At 36.4% G+C, this 21,261-nt stretch overlaps 1 protein-coding gene across 16 annotated transcripts in view; it reads left to right on the forward strand.

Moving 5' to 3' along the window:
- Window positions 1–6,929: 6,929 nt before the first annotated feature.
- Window positions 6,930–21,261, forward strand: part of LOC145662895 (uncharacterized) — a 246,747-nt gene continuing 232,415 nt past the window's right edge. For 4 of the 16 annotated variants that reach the window (XM_081728886.1, XM_081728881.1, XM_081728885.1 and 1 more), the window contains exons 1-2: window positions 6,951–7,125; window positions 16,925–17,478. In XM_081728886.1, the coding sequence (XP_081585012.1) occupies window positions 16,942–17,478 (537 nt within the window). In that variant the 5' untranslated portion in view covers window positions 6,951–7,125; window positions 16,925–16,941. Of the gene's footprint in view, window positions 7,126–16,924; window positions 17,479–21,261 lie in introns of all 16 variants that reach the window. The other 12 variants (XM_081728890.1, XM_081728887.1, XM_081728889.1 and 9 more) reach the window with 8 other exon arrangements.

The raw sequence follows: 21,261 nt of genomic DNA on the forward strand, positions 1-21,261 counted from the left end.
TCTACCAGTGCGTAAATATTGGGGCAATCTAACGGTCATCAGAGTACATTACCCTCTGATGCAGTTAGCTGGTTCTGACGTCACGCGCGCAAACCGTAAACTTCCTCATAACTTTGTTGCTCTGATTGTTCGACAAGGGGGGACACATCTTTGTACTAAAGCTGTGTGTTCACACAATTTAAACAATGAGTATGTTATACATACATACACACATAGGATGCAGATGAGAAAAGACTAAGTTATGTATTCAAGTTATACACATGATGCATTTACTATGGTCATAAAATGTTCTGAATTTGCAAAAGCAAATGATCTAATTAAATAAATGAACAATAAAAAATGAACGAATAAATAAATATATCAACCAGAAACGACATTTTGTATTTTTAATGTAATTTTAAATATCTTTTCTTTCCGGGCAATGTGTGATTTTAAAATACGCTCCAACCACTGTGAAGGAGAAGAAGAAAATACGAAACAGAAATAGAATCAAAATTGATTCTGATATATGTTAACTTGATGAGTTTTTGTCTGTAAGTTTCATAACAACATAATCATAAAGGTGTATTTTTTTTCAATAATTGTGTGCCACCATAAAGGAAAGATAAATGTCATATATACAGTTTTAAATAACTTTAGTGATATAATATAGCTAACAAATATGACTGAGGATCTGTATATAACAAGTTATGTTATAATAGTTTTGGTGGTTATCGTCAAGGATCTTTTAGGGGATTCGTCGAAGTAAAGTAGGCATTCTCCTAAATAATAAATTCTATGTGTGCTGATTGACTTTAAGATTACATAGTGATTTTATCAAAACGGAGTATACATTAGTAAGAAGTGGCACAAACATTTTCAGAACTATCAAAATGAGTCGTACTGACGTTGGAAATGCAACAGAATCAAATGGTAACAGGAAATTGAACTTTTCTGACCTAGCCGATCTCATTAAGCAACTTGATAGTAAATGGATCAACAAACTCAACGAATGAACCAACTTGATAGTAAAATGGATCAACAAAAGCAACGAATGAACCAACTTGATAGTAAAATGGATCAACAAACGCAACGAATGAACCAACTTGACAGTAAATTTGATCAACAGATGGTAAAATTAAAGCAACTTCTTGGTAAACAGATGACACAACTCAATAGTAAAATCGACCATACAACTCTACGAATTGAACAAATTGTCCTTAAAATGCAGCAAATTCTAAGTAGGTTAATCGAAGTTTCGTCACAGGCTAGCATGAATGCTTTAAGTGGACACAGAAAATGCTGATCTTGAGTTTGCATTAGTGAAATTTACTGAGTTTTCGCAAAAACATACTGCGGTATTGGTTGGATCAGATTATCCAGACTTTTCTCTTCATTCGAATGTTTTTGATTGTCTTATTGATGCTGCGTGTAATGAAGATTTTGGTATGCATCAACGTGCGAAAATTTATAATCATCTTCGTCCAGTGAATGCTATTGACTGCTTGTATTGACGGTATATTCAACATGATATTAATTGTGGAGATGAAGTAATGGTAATAGAACCGTTTAATGATATGTACACAACATTTTTTCATGTAGCAGGAAGAAAATTGATCCCAATATTCTTGAAATTCAGAAAAAGAACGTGTTCCCACCAATGCTTGTATTTATTGTTCCATTGAGGTAGAACTATTGAAATGTTCATTCAACGGACAGACCAAAATGATAGTAGCGAACAATCTGATGGTGCTTTTATCTAATGCGGTTCAGTGAGTTAACTTCAATCATCTAGGTATGACATTACAAAATTTTGAAAATTCATCAATGGTGCAGTACAGTACTAACCTGAACCGTACTAACCTAAATCGAAACCAAATTCGAAACATCCATTTGAGATTAAACTGGGATCCCAATGTAAAAGATGATGTTCATGTGTACCGGCAATGTAACCGAACCTAATTACAGAGGAAACAGAAAGCGCGGTAGAACAGACTACCGTGGATATCGTGTAAAGGGCAAGTACAGATCCGTTAGGAGACACGATATTTCGCTACCAGTAAAACGAATGAGAAATGAATCTAACCTTGTTAATAACAGTAATAGTAATCGCGTAACCGAACCTAATCTTAATAATAATCGTACACTTAAGAAGCATTTACTCATTAGAAATAATTTCCTTCGAATTGGACTTCGTAGAAATTCCATAAATGCCACAATTTCTCAAAATAGTAATCAAAGAGTTGTAGAAGTAAGGAACGCGCAAGACTGTATTCTGATTTATGACTTTCAATGCAACTTAAAAGAATTCGTTGGTCATGTAACTTAAGCTAAGCTAAGGTACGAGAAAGCCGTATTCAATTGATGTTTTGCTTTATTTCGCTTTAAATATCGTTATGATTTTGTTTGTTATTCGTACTTAATTCCAATTCAATGAAGATAATTTAATAAATCAATGAATGGAATAATTCGTAAATTTATGATCCTGATAAGAACTTCTTTTGTTCAGAATGTAACTTTTAATTTGTGTTCTGATATTAATTGTCATGTTTTGCCTTGAATGGTATTGTTGAAAATATATGTATTTGATTCTTTCTCGTACAAAGAACAATCATATGAATATCATACATATATCTTTTTCAAAACCTTCTCCATTATGCCCAAGTAAATAATTATTAACTTGTAACAAGAATTTAATGGATCCAAAAAGGACTTAAATTTAATTACTTGTGAATCAGATTTCGAATGTGTCTTATCGTCGTTGAAATGTATAAAGAAATGAAGTCAATGATAAAATTTAAAATAAATATGAAAATAATATTGTTATAAAAATAGATATTATATATATATATATATATATATATATATATATATATATATATATATATATATATGAATTGTAAATTTTATATATACGAGGTGCATTCGAAAATTCGAGTGATTAATATATGTATTACTTAACGATCCAGGGCCCTTTTCTTTTATTTGTAAACTCACTAAAAGAAAGTCCTATAATTCGGGCGACATGATGCAACGACATCTTGTATTTTTAGTGTAATTTTAATGTAATTTTAAATATTTTTTCTTCCTGGGCAATGTGTGATTTTAAAATATGCACTAACCAGTGTAAAGAAGGAGCAAATACGATAAAGAAATAGAATCGAAATTGGTTCTGATATGTGTTAACTTGATGAGTTTCTAAGTTGTCATAACAATGTTAACAATGCTTTATAAATAAACGATATAATTGTTGAAGAACCATCATATTAAGTATGTACGCATAATCATAAAGGTGTATTATATTTCAATAATTGTGTGCCAGCATAAAGCACGGAAAGATAAATGTCATATATACATTTTAAGTGATTTTAGTGATATAGCTAAAAATATGACTGAGGACCTGTATATTACATGTTATAAACCCTACCAATCCAATAACCTTCACATGTTCCCCAAATCTTTCAGCTCCCTCCTCCTTCTAATTCGACTTTTCACTTTTTAACACGGAGTATTATTGTAAATAATACGATAAAGAACAAATAAGTTTACAGCAAGTTTTTTATAATATTTCGGAATATAATTCTTCTCAGCTTCATATAGAAGCAGTCTGTTAAAAAATTACAAGTCAAATAAAGATGGTTTCTGGTTCGATTCTTAGCACATACATTCATATTTACATCGAACAAAAGTTCGCGACGTCTTTCAGATGGGGAATCCACAACACTCCTCCTCCTCTCTCTTTTATGAAATTTCATTGAAGTTCTTTACAGCGTGTATTATTGTAAATAATACCAGATGAAACAATTAAGATAGGTGTCCATGCCTTTAGTGTGGAAGTCCCCGATTTCGATTCTTAACACATCCATATCACCCTCCTTCTACTCCGACTTTCCATAGGGAATTTTTAACAAATTCACACTAAAAATGTTCAAGTAGATTACATGGGAATGAAAAAAATATAGGGACTCATTTGAGGATCCAGGAGGGTCCTGGAAAACCAGCAACCATAAGCTGTAGGAAATCCATTGGAGGGTTCCTGAGCAATGCATGGACCATGGTCCTAATGACGTCAAGAGCATGGGCATTATTTCAAGAAATAAAAGGGAACCTGGATGTGGTCCTGGGACACCATGGACCAATGTCCTAATCATATCAAAAGCAGGTGTCCTGGAGGAACCATGGTCTTACGTAGACACATCAAAATGTCATTCAACCTTTCCCGGAAAAACCTTTTAGAAATCATGACACTTTCTTCTCATCTAGTCATTAACGTCACACGCGTTCTTTACCTTGTTAACAACTCAAACACATTAATTTACAGTTAAGGTGGTGTCTTTGATGTTGAAAAATTTTAATTATCACTACTCACAACTTCAAGACCGTTGTAGGTTTTGGAAAAATAACCTTAACGTTGGGTTTCCCTTCGAACGAAGATGTGGTTTAATATGGCATACGAACATGTTGCCATTTAAAATAAACAACTTGATTCCAAGATGGCGGGCGAAAACCTTAACCACATCATAATGTTTTCACACTCTATCAACATCGATCCCGATTGACTTGGGATCGACTGCATTTACAGTTTCTCTAATATTTAGCCCGGTTCAGACTGTGTATTTCACTTTAAGAAATATCACCTTTCAATTATTTCGGACATTTGGCATTTTCCAAAATGGGAAACGAAGAAGAAGTGAGATTTTAGTATAGGCTATCACTTAAATAATGTTTGCCAACATCTTTATCAAATTTCAAGTTGTTAATAATTACTTCCTAAATTCAATAGAATTTTAACGTAATCTGTCTGTTCCAGCCCGGGTTATTGCGACCCAATGCCCAGAATTTTCCTGTCGGGAATATTCTATTTTCGATGGTGTATAAAGAATGATTTACGCAGTTTGATTTCGTATGAGAACTTAAAAGAGTATTTCTTAGTAAGATAGTGAAATCAGCCCTTGACCTAAATTGGGTTGCTATTTACCCAAAAGGACACCCTTGACCTAAAACTATCTAAAAAAATTGACCCCTTCCCCTTACCGAATTACCGTATCATACATGGTCAAAATTGAATATTTTTAAATTTTGGTGGGGTGGTCCAAAAATTTGAAAGTTCCACAGATTGTAGATATTATCTAGATACAAATGTGCATTTTTCAAAACTATCGATGCGCATTTTCGTCATTTTTTACGTGTTGAAAATTTCAAAAATTGTAGAAACATTTTTGTGGGAACACGTTCCGGATTTTCTGGTTTAAAATTTTGTTATATCCTTAGGTACAACATATATTTTTTCGGGGCCTGAAAGTGATGGCAACATTGTAAAAAAGAAATAAAACTGAAAACAAACGTGTTCTTCGCACAGTTTTTCCCCTATTTTAGGGCCCTGAAGTTGAGGGCCTCTTCAAACAATTCTTTGCCAAAGTTCACAACTTTCGTTTCTCTTTCGTCCCGTATGCTTCTGTCGTTCTTTAGATGCTTCGATTGTGTCCATTTCGGAGAAGAAACACCAAATATATCTCCCTTATGGGGCGTTTACACTTAGTCAATTTAGTCGCACGACTAAATCGACTCGCTGCATTTGCCACTAAATCGAACCAACTAGGCCGAATCAGATTGATGGATGTGTTAAATTATTTCAACCACAGAAAATAGAACGTCTTTTAATTCAGTTGCCAGTCGATTAGTCGCCTTCGACCAACAAGCGATTAAGTTGAAGTCCCGTTTACACGGTCGATTAAGTTGAAAGTGACGTCAATTCAACTGAATCGAACGCAAATCGACTAAGTGTAAACGCCCCATTACAGTGCTTCAACTTCAACCGACTCTTGCAAACACATACCTCGCGTCGGTTCCTCGCATTTTCACTGCTTGCTTCAGTGGCAGCACAAAGTGGCGCTCTCTACCGTGAGCTGTGTGTAACTTTGTTGTGCAGGAGTCGGTTGAAGTGGAAGCACTGTTGCGGAGATATATTTGATGTTTCTGTTTCAAAATGAACACAATCGAAGCAGCCGAAAAAGGGCAGAAGCGGAACGGACACAAGAGAAAGGAAAATTGTGAACTTTGGCAAAGGATTGTTTGAAGGAGGCCCTCACCTTGAGGTTCCAAAAATTGTGGAAAAACTGTGCGAAAAACACGTTTGTTTTCAGTTTTATTTCTTTTTGACAATGTTGCCTCACTTTCAGGCCCCGAAAATATATGTTATGCCTAAGGGATAACAAATTTTTTAACCAGAAAATCAGGAACGTGTTCCCCCACCCAATTTTTTTCTGCAATTTTTGAAATTTTCAACACTCAAAAAATAAAGAAAATACGCAAGGATAGTTTTGAAAAAATCGCACATTTGCATCTAGATAGTATCTACAATCTGTGAAAATTTCAAAATTTTAGGACCAACCCCACCAATTTTTTTAAAAAAGTATTCAATTTTGAGCATATATGATTCGATAATTCGGCAAGGGGAGGGGGTAGGGGGTCAAATTTTTTTGAGATAGTTTTAGGTCGTGGGTAACCTTTTTTGCCAATATCTACCCCAGTGGCCGATTTTACAATCTTACCAGGAAAGACACTTGCAAAGTTTTCTAATTTATTTTTTGTGTTTAAAGAGTTGGCGATTTTTATTAGCCTAACACCTTGAACGAGTTGAAAGTATATATTTCACCTCTCCTGCTCTCCCCTTTGATCAGTTATTGGATTTGTGTTTCGTTTAATGGTAGTTAAACTACTATCAATCATCTAGAGTTAAAACAGTTAGGGCCTTATGCAGAGTCGTTCTGAAGAATGATTAGTACCATACTAAAGAGTTCGACTTACATATGGTTCTTGCAGTAGTCAGATTTTTAGTATGACGCTAATCATAACTCAAATCAACTCCGAATAATGCCCCTAATGTGTATGAAGTAATAGTTTAGTATATTTAGTTCCCAGGTTCTTTGGTTACACGACAGCTCGCCCTTTTCGTGAAGGATTACTTTTGAACCAATCCTGTGAAACGTATAAGACGCTTCATACAGTGTCAATGCAAGATGAAGAACTGATGATGTGGGCTAGTGTGGGTTTAAAATTCAAGCAAAGAAGAGTTACGGTTTCGTGTATATGAAACAATATTTTGCTGCAGACTTTTACACTCCTTCAGTGTCTTCAGTATCGAATGTAAGTATATATATGTGTATACACACAGTAATCTTAGTTGTAAATATTTCACTTCGAATTTGTTGCTGATGTATGGAAATGGCGAATAGGAAGTAATGAAATTTTTACTTGTAAAGGTATTTTTGAGAATGTATTAGTTCGGAAACACAAAAAGTAATGAAACTAGACTGATTTGTTTGAATTAGGATTACAATTAGTATAAATACGGCTTAAATTGCAGAAATATTTAATGAGGGCATACAGAAGTTTTGCTGACGTTTCGCTGTTTATATGGTTTAACGGCAGGAGGTACTTGTGGCAGTTTAATTAGGAGCAAGAGGTCTGACGGTATAGCACTAAAATTGAATCCATATTTGATTACAATGTACTAAAAAGAAATTAAAGTAACAGTGAAGAATAGCTCCATAATATTTAAAAAATCCAGGTTAAATGTATTGTACTACGAATTTATGAAGCGACATATGTATGAGGTGTAACTGATAATCAAGAAATCAGAAATGAATGCCATGTAGAATGCAATCCTCTGTAAGGAAGAAGTTTAGGTAAATGTTTAGCAGAAGGGGTCCTAAAGTACGTAAAAAAAAAAAAAAAAAAAAAAAAAAACTAAATTTAAATTTACGGAAGAAATGGAAGTACTTAGACCTAACAGATCCTTATCAAATCTAAACTAACCTAACCTAGTGTTTGAAAATTTTTCGTTTCGGCATATTTTTGGAACTGGGATGCCAGAATATTTTACTTAAATTTCATACTTTTTGTTATATTTTCTGTAGTTTTTGATGGTTTAGGTAGGTTAGGATATTTGGATTTGGTGGGCTAGAATTCTTTGCTTAAAATTCATACTTTCTTACTACATTTTGTGTGTTTTTTGATGGATTAGGTTAGGTTAGGTTATTTTAGTTTAGATTAGATTAGGTTATGTTAGTAATTACACTTTAAGTAACATACTCATTTCGGCATTTATTCCCAAGTTGGGCGTCCGCTTTCGTCACGTTTTTTCGCTGTTATCTCCTTTGCACACTTTCTACAATTTGTTACTAGGTTCATTAATCCGTGCTCTTCACAAACTTTTAAAAGATTTTATTCGTTATCAACGCATTGCTTCACAAATGTTAAAACTGTTACTTCATTGCCCTTGTACATTCGCCATGTTGATAACAAATGCTCATCTCTTTCCCACTATGCAAATGTTCTGTTACCTTGCGCCAAGTAGTTCCCTCCGCTCGCCGTATAGTCCCATGTTTACAACCGCTTATAAATAACAAATAAACAGATTTTTCTACAGATTCATATATTATCAAGCACACAAACGATCAAATTATCCATATCTTTCCTGTAAATTTTAAAAATTTTGCTGGAAACGGACGCCCAACTTTGAAACTTAACCCCTTATTTCTCCTGTAAACATGGTGATTTTACCTGAATTTGGCCCGCCAGGTTCCAAAATTATCCCTCTAATGTTAATAGAAACGAGACAAATTGTATCACCTCTTCGAAAATCATGCTGGACCCCTACACTAATATTGGGTCAATGCATAAGTTCGTGCGGTTCTTATATTTTATTTTTATTTTGCTGTTCTGTTAATTCAAATACAAATACAACATAAACATAACATTAATATATTCTCCGAGTGTAACAATACATTGCGTACATTTTACTGATCACATTCAAAACTTTGCGCCATTTCCGAGTTGTTTGACGAGGATTCTCATGAAGCAGCTCATTTAAGCGATTTTCGTCAAAATAGGTTCTTCCAGGACATGGATCGTCAGACAAGTCAAACCGTCCTGCTCGAAAGCGGAAAAACATTGCTGTTCTTTTAGCACTTGCTTTATTCCCGTATACTGCACAAATTGCCACAGCTTCGCCTGCACTGTATCCTCGATTAAACTTGGAAAAGTAAAATGTGACGGAAGTGGTCACATTTCTGAACTTGACATTCCATATTAGTTTGTCCGAAAGATACACAATAATACGTTCACAATCAAGAAAAGATGTGTTTCACAACACACAAACTCCAAACTGCGGTAAAACAACGGAATAACGGTAAACAATCGCTTCACGCCACATTGTTACCAACCCAAAAGAAAACTGCACGAACTTACAATCTAACATAAACTAACCTAACAGGAGCTAACCTAAACTAATTTAAATTAACCTAATGTGAACAGAAACTACTGAAATTGTAATATTTTTTTTAGAAAAAAGGAAAAAATCAGCAGGACCTCTTTTGCTAAACATTGTCCTGAATTTATTCGGAAGTTGGTAGACTGCCTGGTTTTCGACAACGTAATAAAGGCTACGAAAATTTTAAAATCATAAATTTTGGGGACTGCTTTAAAAGGGTATAATAAAGTAGGGTAGGGCAGAGTAGAGTATGATAGGGATAAGTGGGTCTATGACATTCGGGCGCAAAACCTTTTATTCAAATAGGTGTATCTACCTGCATATGTTATAATGTATTTCATAACTGGAATCCAAATGTTTAAGCACTGGAAATTTCGAAAACTTCAAATTTTGCAAAAACTAAAAATAACATCATGAACACAGCGAAGCTTTTGCATATCATGCACAACTTGTCTACGAGTTGAAAAGAAATGGGAAGAAACGGTAGTCAGACCTTATGAAATTTATCTTAAAATGTGTACAATACTGTACATATTTTCATTGTCTATAATAAATTATGCCAATATAAGTATCAAGAAGTCAGAAGAAATTAATATGAGTTGTTTTTGGAATACAAATGGTATTTTTAATGATATGGGTGATTCAGAAGATATTTATTGAATGCTTTTTTGTTATTTGATCTGCCCATTAGGCCGGAATGTTGATACTCCGTTGTATTAATAAGTTATTTCAGATTTCATAAAAATAGGCACTTATAGGCCCTAGCTGTACATTGAAATAGGAAGGATAATCCAAATAAAATTTACTGTAAGCAGTCTGACACCCCAAAACGAATTTTTGTCCTTTATAATATATCTAACGTAAAGGAACGATACGATTGGGTGCCAAAAGAACATTTATTATTTCCAATAAGGATATGGAATCTGTAGGACAGTCCTCAATGACCAGTTAAGAACGAACCACGCGGAAGTAGCTCATCGTGGTCTGCTTTTCGCCCAAACGGCCGCGTCTAAATGTCTGCGCCCAAACTTCCTGCTCCAGGGATAAGTAGGGTAGGATTAGCTTAGGGAAGTTCGGACCCTTTATAAAATTAATAGTGTGTAATTTCTTGTCTCTGCGTAAGAATATCAACTGGAGCGTCTTTGTACATCTGCAACCATGTACAGAATACAAATGCTCGTTACTTTCCCACAATCCAACCATGTGGTAACCCTGCGCGATGTGATTTCCTTCACTTACCAAATAGTTCCTCGTTTATAACAGCTTGTAAAAAGTACATATGACTTCCCACTCCTTACGTATTATCGAACACACGAAAGAGTAAACTCTGGGTCATACTTAGAAAGCTCTGAAAACCATGTCCACCCCTCTATACCTTCCGCTAACTAGTCTCCGTGACACGTGGTAGAGATTTATGATCCCTTCTGGCTGAAAACCAATGTTGCCTAGATTCCTTTTCCTTTTTCCTAGTTGAAATATTTTGTTTTTTAAATTTTTGTTGTTAACTGAAAATAGGAAGGAAAACCTCCTTATTTTGCCGGACTTTAACTACACAAGTATATCGGAGGCACGGCAGCACGGAGAGCAGTGACAGCTTGCACGCTCGCGAGGACTAACCGAGGATTGTGGGGGTGAAAAGAAACAGTGGTTGGGGAAAGAGCCCTTTAACGCTGTCCCGATGTATAATTTATCAATTTCTTTCCGATAAATTTTCAAAATTCTGCTAGAGACGGACGACCAACTTTGGAACTTAACTATACGATAAGTAAATGGTTTTTCTCTGTAAATGTTGAAGGGACTTGTTTCTTTTCGATCGTGTTTATCTTGAAGTTGCGGAAGTATGAATCAGTACTTGTCCAGATAATCGCATAGGGATGGATAATGTGCCTGTAAACTAATATATCATAGAACGATTCTTTATATAATAAACACGTACCGATTTGTTCTAAGTGGTCAGTACAAGAGGGATTGTATAATTTGGTTGAGGGCAGGATGAAGCTCAAATTTTTTCTCGAATGACAGTGATCATTATTATTTTGTGCTTATGCCTCACTAATAGAATTGACGAATTTACAAGGGTGGCAGACAATGAAATGTCTACACTGATCAAATGCAAGAATGAATACCCACTGAAAAGAATTTCATTGCTACATACTAATGTTGATAACCCATATTATTTTAATCTCTAATTTGTTCGGTATCAATAGGAGCATCCATCACATTAGGCATGTGCCACCAGGAAAACCGCTTAACCAGTGTGTCTGTTGGTCACGGAAGTCACGAAAGTCATGAAAAAGTCACGAAATCAGAAAACGGTCATGAAAGTCAAGAAAAAGTCACGAAATTTAGCTTTTAGGACACGAATTTTTTTTACCTGTAGAAATATGGTATAGACTGGAATTTTTTTTTTCTATAAAACGTCAAAATTCACCACCAAAAATGTCTATTTTCGGCTTTAGACCCTACCAAATCGCAAGCAAAGCACGTTTCTATCGCATGCATAAAAATTTGCCCAGTTCGCACTCAAATTCGCTTTTCAGAATGTTAATAAATTTTATGGTTTGGAAAATAAAGGTCATGAAATTTTACTTTGGAATTTGAGTAGACACCTTGTTAACGCATAGTAGAAAGTAACACGCGCGAAATGCATCTGTAATAACGCAGTAAGCACATGACGTCAGATCATATTTATACTTCCGGACGCAAAGAGAAAAGCAACCACCATCAACAGTAAGTCACCACATGTATCGATACCATTAACGAACCTAGAAGGACGGATATGTTCTGAAATCCGGAACCAAAAGAAGCAAAGTACTGAATCAAATAAAAGGAATGAAATAACCAAAGTAAAAGCTCTCCAGCCTCACTTCCAGTAATTTGCTCTGTCGTGGTCACACACTTAGGCGTGACACATCTTTTAATAGGGCACATTCAATGCTTTTCCTGTAATAAGCTCTCAATAATAATGGTAAAAAGAAAATACTCTTTAGCAAGCTGGACATCTGGCAGTTTACACCAATAAAGTAGTGAAAGTGAAAATTAAAATGCATCTGTGTCACTTTCACTGGAAAGGTGGGCACACACAGCATTTGTCAGAGCATTAGAATCATTATCTATGTTCTTACTCCTACAGATTTTAAGGTTTGTGCGTTCGGTATTTGAGGTACTGGGTCTTGTTTGTATTCTGAGGCTTCGTACGAAAGTAGTTCGGTGACGTTGGTGTGTTACATTGTTATTTTGAAATTAAATGTTATAGTAGTAATGTTTATAATGGAGCATGGTTATAGGGATCTTGTTCCCCCTTCAATATCGAAACTACTTTATATTAATGAGTTGTCTACTACCCTGAATAATGAGTGCTAATTTACTGTACGGATCCACATATTTGTAAAATTTACGGAAGAAATTTGTAATATTCTAATATACCAGTGTGTAAATAATCTAAATGTGTTGTGTTCTTACCTGTGAGATGCGTACCTACGTAGAAATGCATTGATGAAAGTCGAACCCGTTAAGCATTAGATAGCCATTAACCACAGTAAAACAGAGTGAATTGAAATATCCGAAATCATCTCTAACTCATGGCCCGCAGCTATAGTTTCCGAGAGTTGAAGGGATCCCCATTATGTGAAATTAACGTTAGTAGCCTAATATGTTGTGTTACTTTGGACACAACACATATCGGGATATTACCTATAATGTCTTTAACGCACAAATACATACAGGGATTGGCCAAAATAAACTAAAACGTTTGCAAAAGTGTGAAAATCATACCTAGTATAGTGTGGGGCCTCTTTTTGCGTCCAAAACAGCTTGGATCCGACGTGGAATAGACGTATATAGCTCCTGAATCGTGGTGTGTGGAATTTTGTACCATTGATCCTCCAAAACATGTTAAGGAATGCTGGTGGAGGGTAATGAGACTGAACGGGCCTTTCTAACTCAGACCACAATGGCTCAATGATGTTCAGATCTGATGATTGTAGGACCCAGGGGAGGTGTGATAGCTCCTGATTATGCTCCTCAAACCATGATTTCTCCGTTTTTGCAGCGTGACAGGGTGCCAAATCATCTTGGTAGATGCCATCACCATCAGGGAACAATATTTGGGCCATGAGTAGAACCTGGTCCCCCAAAATGGCCTCATACGCCTTAGCATTCATCATTCCATGCAGGGCTATGATGGGACCTGCAGAAAACCACGATATCACTGCCCATACTGTAACAGAACCACCCCATGCTTTACAGTTGGGAGCAGACAGTCTGTATCATAGGCGATCATAGGCCTGCGACGGTGTTCTCCATACGTAAACAGGACCGGTTGTTGAACACAAAGTGAAGGTCGATTCATCGGACCACATTACTTGTTTCCACTGCTCATGAGTCCACGCCTTGTGGTCCTTGCACCACTGGATACGCCTCTTCGCATTTACTGCTGTGACCAGGATAGCGGCGCTAGGTTTCTGGATAGCGGCTCTGCCATGAATTTTCATTTTATGAAGTTTCCGTCTCACTGTTTTCGATGAAACCGGGTTCTGTAAGCCGGAATTAAGTTCAGACTTAATTTTCATTGCAGTAGTGTTCTTTTTAGCTGCTACAATCCGTTTTAATGCCCTCCGGTTCCTATCTGACAGGATTGTCTTTCGACCACTGTTGTGCTTTGCAGACGTCGTTTGCCCTTGAATTGTGTATACCCTCGTAACATTGGACACAGTGTCTTTCGATACTCCCATAATGTTCGCCACTGTTGCCACTGAAGCTCCAACCAGACGGGCACCAACGGTCATGCCTCTTTGGAAGTCTCCCATTTTACCACACCACGACACTCACAGATGAACGGGTTACTGCTGACGGAAGAGGAAGGTCCACATGACACATTGAAAACTAAAGACGATCGGCAGCCCGGCAACACTGCTATTCATTTCTATGGGACTATTTAAAGCAAGAAGTATGCAAGAACAATTCTCGAACTATTCAAGACTTGGAAACGAACATTCGCAGTGCCATTGAGAACATTAACACTTCTAATCTTCGTAAAGTTGCTGCCAACCTGGTGAAACGTATGAACCAGTGTTTGAATCAAAACAGAGGCACTCCCAGCATCCGCTGTAGAGCTGGTAACTCATTTCTGATAGTAGCAATGTTGCCGGGTGCATGTAAGTAAAAGTTTTATCATGGTAATTTCGAAGTTTGTTTTTCATTGTTTTCAGGAGATGCATAATGTAGACAGATCCTTAACACACCTTTTAATGCACTGAAACATCAGCTTTGTTGCCAATTCAGAGTGTTAATTTATGAAAACTACGATTTCCATAGTTCCCCCTTACAGAGGCCTCATTCGGATAGTTATCGGTGGAAATGAAAACTTCTTTTTTCTGCTCCATAGTTTCCGAGCTACTCCAACTAAACAAACTGAAAATTAACGACAGAATTTACGTTTTGCAAAAAAATTGATTTAAATCTTCGGTTACATCTGCCAACACTGTATGGTTCCTATAGTGCGTCTAGTAAGAGAACGTCTCTGACAGCTAGCAGTGACATTGCCACTACTTGCGTGTCAAGTTGTTTTCGGTGCAACTGTAGTGGCAATTTAAATAATGGTATAAGACAGACTGATCGTGGTTGGTAACACTGGTATCAAAGTAGGGGCTGCAATGTCCCACCGCATGTGGTAAGAAACGTCAGAGACCATTTCTTGTTGGCCGTGCTATAGTGTACTTCAATCGTTGCTTTCTAGTTTAAAAATATGTGCATCAACAAGGCTTTATTTTGGTATAACCATTATTCGTGTATCACTTCAGGTTCAAAAGTTCTACTATCACAAACTCCGGGTTGCATTGTATATTTGACACCCTGTATTACAGTACAGTAAAAGCAGGTTAACGTTCAGAGTACAACCTTTCGTGCTGGACTGTCTGCAGCCACCTTCCTGCCAGTTCCTCCGTTCCACATCGATACAACGTCGTGTCCTAAGAGGCGAAGAAGTCAGTCACTGTTGTTTTCACCTTACGTTAGTTGATGAAGCATTATGATTTTAGGAAGCGTGCCATGGTCCGAAGCTGGTGTGATCTGAAAGAGCAAGGTCAGGGATATGCCGAATGTACAATTTTTGTTGCGTTGTCCTGTTAACAGTACGGCACGCTTTCAGTTCTCCAAGACAAGAAGTTTTTCTTTTTGGCGTAGTGCAACATTCATCCATTCCAACTGTTTGAAATTAAGTCTACATTGATGGTACGAACGAAGTAAATTACTCTTTCGTAGTTCCATCACAAAAAAGAATGACTTCATGCTGTTTGATGATCGGTTCCGGAGGTTCACCTTTGCTAAGTGACTATTTTTACACACTCGGATTTAAAAAAAAAAAGCATCAGGCGGAATTTGCAGCAGTTATGGGCAAACGTCCACTATCCTCTGGTCAGCTCACTTGACACAATGTAACAACTGATGGTTTTCGCTAGTTCTTGAAGATGCACTACTGTGATAAAGACCGGACCTTGGCTGATCTTCGATTTTTTACAACCCGCACGAAATTTCTGGAGCCAGTGAGTTACTGTGCTGTGGTTCGCTGCACCTTCCTCTTTCGCATGAGACATGTTTTGGGTTGCTGCGTCAGAATTATGCCTTAGTTCGAACTCTTGCGTAACAGAGGCTGTTAAGCAGTCATAGTCACTTAGCACTGAAAACTGACTAAAGATATTGACGGAGTGACGGTGTCCGTGTTACGTAGTCAACTTACAACATTACCTCTTGGGCCGGTTTGACCTTGTACTTGCGATCAGTTACGGTGCACACAAGCGCCTATTCTTTGGTTTGTGGTAATGTTAAAAGAGTTGTGACTAACCCTTGTAGCACTATTGTGATGACTCATGGTTTTAAAGCTTAGACGTTAGCGAGATAAAATTTCCAAGATTCTAGAAGAAAAGTAAAGAGGATAAAGAAGTTGAACACGCAGAGCTACGAATTTGTTCAAGTTTGGTTTTTCAGCTATGCATACACTTTTATTAGTTACCACTATAGGTAGGTTTCCCAATTCTGAAGAACTGTAATAGGCAGAAGGGATGAACGATGCTGAAATATAGATGCTCAAAGTTGCACTGGTGGAAACTAATATGGATAACCAGTAGGAATTAAAGTAGGAAGTAGGAAGTACGGACCAGTAGGAGTAGTATGGATAACCAGTAGGAAGTTCGGCCGAAGGTTAGTACAGAAGGTGGTGGTGGTAAGTTGCAGTTACCTCAGCATGGTGCCTAGTATTTTCCAAATGGTTACGTAGTCTTCAAAGGAGATTCAGTATTCACCTCAGCAGTAAGAGTTATCACCCCAAACCAACACGAAATCGGGCAGCTATCTGTTCATACAAATGCTAAATATTGACTGGGGTATTTTATATACGCTAGCTATAGCTTTTGGCGGAACCTACAGTGGGTCTTTGCCGGAGCTTCGTAGAATTTTTTCACATATTTTTGAGAGATGACTTCACTGGAAGATAATATATTACTAATAGCATATTATACGTATATAGAATGCCACGTAGTTTCACGTGTATTCGTGTCAGGTAATCGGGTGCACTTGAAAAAAAAATCCAAACTGAAAGAACGGGTATATGCTGAAGAATGAACTCTATTTTATCCTACCTATTTGTTGTAATTATAATATTTTCTTTCTTTTCAGAGTTATCGAAGCCAAAGATGGAACCGGTAGAACAACAGTTTTGTCTCCGATGGAACAACCATCCAACAAATTTGTCAGATGTGCTAAGTAGTTTACTTCAAAGGGAAGCTTTAGTTGACGTGACTTTAGCATGTGATGGACAAACTTTTAAGGCTCATCAAACAATATTATCAGCATGTAGTCCATATTTTGAAAGTATTTTTCTCCAAAACAAACATCCACATCCAATAATTATTTTGAAGGACATCAAGTACACAGAAATGAAAGCATTGTTACAGTTCATGTACAAAGGTGAAGTGAATGTGAGTCAAAATTTGCTGCCGAACTTTTTGAAAACAGCAGAGGCCTTGAAAATTCGTGGACTTACCGACAGTGTCAGAAAACCTGAGGACCCACCACCACCACCACCTCCTCCAGCTCCAAGACCTCGAGAAGTATCCCCATGTGCTCCTATTGATCGCAGTGAAAGTCCCCCTGAGAAGAGAAAGCGAAAAGCTTCAGATAACTGTGATACGATGTCTTCTTGCTCAGATCGATATCAGTCAGATTCACAGGTAAGATGCATGAATCACCATATTCCAATATCGCTTATACTTTTGGAAGGAGTTACGTTAGTATTATTATTTATATGTGACATTCCGGGTAGTAAGGATGAACTCAACATTGGTTCTAATTTCTATTTACAGAAGCTATGTCACACATTCATAAGAAAATGGCTTACTTTGTGCTTCTTGTGTTTATTACTGTGGCACTGTATCCTTACTTTATCTCCTATTGTGCTTTTTCGTTTCTTTTGTCGAACAAGTAGTGCAAAGGATTCCGTGGCTTAATTTCATTGAGTAGTCAATTGACTAAATGCAGGGACTATTATTAAGGATAATCAAAAAACCGAAATTAAGTCGTGGAAATCTGCACTAATTGTTTTAAAACAAACATTACAACAGCAGATGTTAAAAAACAATGAAAATAATAAAAGTGGTACTGCTGACATTCCCAGATAAAAAAAAAAAGCGATATGCAATTAAAGTAATAAACACGTAGGCACAAGGTAAGACACTTTTGACTCCATTGTTTTTATTTACCCAAGTTAATAACATAATTGTTTAAGAGAGAAGTTTTGTTGAGTAATTTAAAAATTTATTCCAAAACTAGCCCTTGTTAAGTTCACCCTTACTACGAGGAAAGCTTCATATTATCCACTTTGGGTTAGTAATTACTTTTCAGAACATATAGACATTTCCTTTGTCAGTTGAATGCCAGTCAGCCATCAAGTATTTTAAAATAAATATTTCCCATGTCGGAAAAGCGCGCAAAGCGCTCCAAGTTACAGTAGTAACAAAAAGGATATTATGTAAAAAATCCCTGACACGTCCCTAATTATCGTAGAATGATGATTCATACGTAGTTTTATTCAGAATCGAGTAGGCTTTCAGAAAGTACCACTCAGATGTCCCTATCATGTACCCAAGCGGAGAAATAATCGCGAAAGTAGGATTTTTGGTCAAGAAATATCCCTTTTTTACCCTTTAGGCCCCCTGTGTTGAAGAGATCCAAAAAAAAATTCAGATAAAAACTAAAGGGTCTACTGATTGTGTAAAACTTGAGAAATCTAGGGTTAAAGAGAAGCTCACCAAAAAATGTTGAAGTTAGACCTCACAAAAAAAAAAAAAAAAAAAAAGTTTGTAGTGATGACGTCATACCCCCTATGTTCCGACGCCCGGAAGCGTATAGACCCTTCCAAGACTTTGTTCAATGCCTCCTCTCTTGTAAAATAATAAAAAAAACCGGAACTAAATAGCTTTCTTAGTTCTCTTTTAATCGAATTTCATTATCATTTCGTAGTAAAACTACGATACATCTTAAAAGGGTTAAACCTCCCCCTCGATCGCGAGATATCTTCAGTATGTTTTTACCCCTACTGCCCTGAATGGTTGTGTTTGTATGATCAGTCATAGATTCGTGGAAAGAGTACATGCGGTTTGCTTCATTATTAATCAGTAGATCCAGTTTCAGGTAATGTTATACTAAAAGAGACATTAAGTTCCAATCGAAAGTAGATAATACTTGTAAATTATTTATAAATGAAAAGAATGAGAATATCTGTTAGGTCAAACTGGAGTAACTGAATTAGTTGCGAATATTTGGAGCTTCTGGTTGAGTGCTAGAGCAGCCACCTGGTGCGAAGATTCCCTGTTCGATTTCAAATCATGTGAGCTTGTGGTACACAATATCATATCCGTGTTTTTTTTTTTTTTTTTTTTTGGGGGGGGGGGAGTGGTTCCGTTTCTTAATACATTTTCATTCCTCTAGTTACTTCATTGCTATGCACTTTTATAAGTCACTAGCCTTTAACCTACAGCGCATAACCACGGGATGAAGGGTACAAGTTTCATGTAATTGATGTGAATATCGCTTAATTTGACCTAACTCGCACTCTGCATTCCCGTAGAATACAATCGATACGAATAAATCTCTTTAGGGGGAGAATTGGGCGAGGAGAGTATTTGAAGTGTATACTTGAACCAGTTTCTCCCTCTTAGGATACGTATTCCCTTTCCCTTTGGGATACACATTTCAAAGTGAAATGAGTATCTAAATGGAAAGGGAATACGTATCCTAAGAGGGAGAAACTGGTTCAAGTATACACTTCAAATACTCTCCTCCAAAGTGAAATGATGATAACCCAGCTCGAGCCAGTGCTCTGTTAGGATTTTAACTAACCTGGAAAATCTGGAAAACTCACAGAATTTAGCCGGTAATAGTCTTGGAAATGTCAGGGAATTTAATGGAAAGCTATAATAACTTGAAAAATCCAGTGAATTTCATGGAAAGCTGAAGTAACTGGGAAAAGTCACGGAATTTTAATTACGGATTTTTATTCCTCATAATTAATTTCTCTTTTTGCTTCAACCAGCTACTAATAAGGGATATTTTATGAAATAAATTAGTTTGTATTAAAGCAGGGTGTCTATCGGTCACGAGAAAAAGTCACGAAATTTAGCTTTTGAGTCATGATTTATTTTATTATTATTATTATTATTATTATTATTATTTTATCTGTACAAATATACGTACAGACTGGAAAATTTTGTTCTACAAAACATCAAAATTCACCACCAAAGATGTCTATGGTCGGCTTTAGACGCTTCGCTACCAAATCGCATGCATGAAAATTCAGCCTAATTCGCATCCAGCTGCGCTCTTGAGAATGTTCCGAAATTTTATGGTTTGATAAAGAAAAGGTCACGAAATTTCATTTTGGAATTTTAGTAGACACCCTGTGAAGACTTCTCTGCTTGTACAATCAGCGGCAAAAAACCTGCAACATAATCATGTAAGTTTATTGTGAAATGACGAAGTCTTTTGCTCCAAAATAAGTGTTCACGGGAGGATGTCGAGGTTTATCCTGGCGTGATTCATGCCACTTAGACGTTATGTTGATTCCCTGTGCTGTTAGGCGTAGTATCACAATAAACTTACATTCTCATGTTGCAGGTTTTTTGCCGCGGATTGTACATACACTGTACTCATAGTAGTTGAGAAACCCTAGTTGGGAAAAAGTTCTTTTGACGTTATATGTTGACCTGGAAATTTGTAAATTTTAACATGGAAAGCTTGGAGATGTTAAGGAATTCGTACTTGCCAAATAAGTGGGAAACTATGTTCAAAAATTAACTTGAAATTGTTCAACCGTTTCCACGTGATGTAACAAAAATATTGTATTTTTTTTCCATCTTTCGTATATTATTGAATTCGCACCTGAAAAGGAATTGATGAGAGACAATAAGTAATTCGATTCATTTATCATATATACAGTAATTCGGGTACTGTAATTTGTTTTTCTATAGTTCAGTTATTTTTTTGGAAAAATCAATAAAAGAGACGGTATAAATCGTATACCGTTTCAGGAACTAGCCCGATTTTAACCAGATTTAACATGTAGGTTAGATCTTCATCCTTAGTACAAATATGAAATAGACATTAAAATCGTGTAGGCGCATAAGAGGATGGTTCAATTAAGCAAAAAAAAAAAAAAAATCATCCTGTGGGAAAACTATTTTCCAGAACAAGCTAGTTCCATCTTCAGTGGTAGGGTACAAAGAAAAAAACGGATAAGAGAAATGGTATGGGAACAGGAATGCATACTACCAGATGAACGTACCAGCATAAAAAATTGATACTGAAAAGAACGAACAGAGCACAATGGAAGAAAGAAAAAGTTGAATTTAAAAGAAGCATGATGTCAGTGCTGTAGTGGGCATCTCAAAACTGCTATCAGTACAGCTGTGTAGGAAGAGTTCCAAAACAATAATTGCAACCTTGTAAATTAGAACTTT

The sequence above is a fragment of the Thermobia domestica genome, chromosome 10 (assembly GCF_964235325.1).
Source record: "Thermobia domestica chromosome 10, izTheDome1.hap1.1, whole genome shotgun sequence".
NCBI lineage: Eukaryota > Metazoa > Arthropoda > Insecta > Zygentoma > Lepismatidae > Thermobia > Thermobia domestica.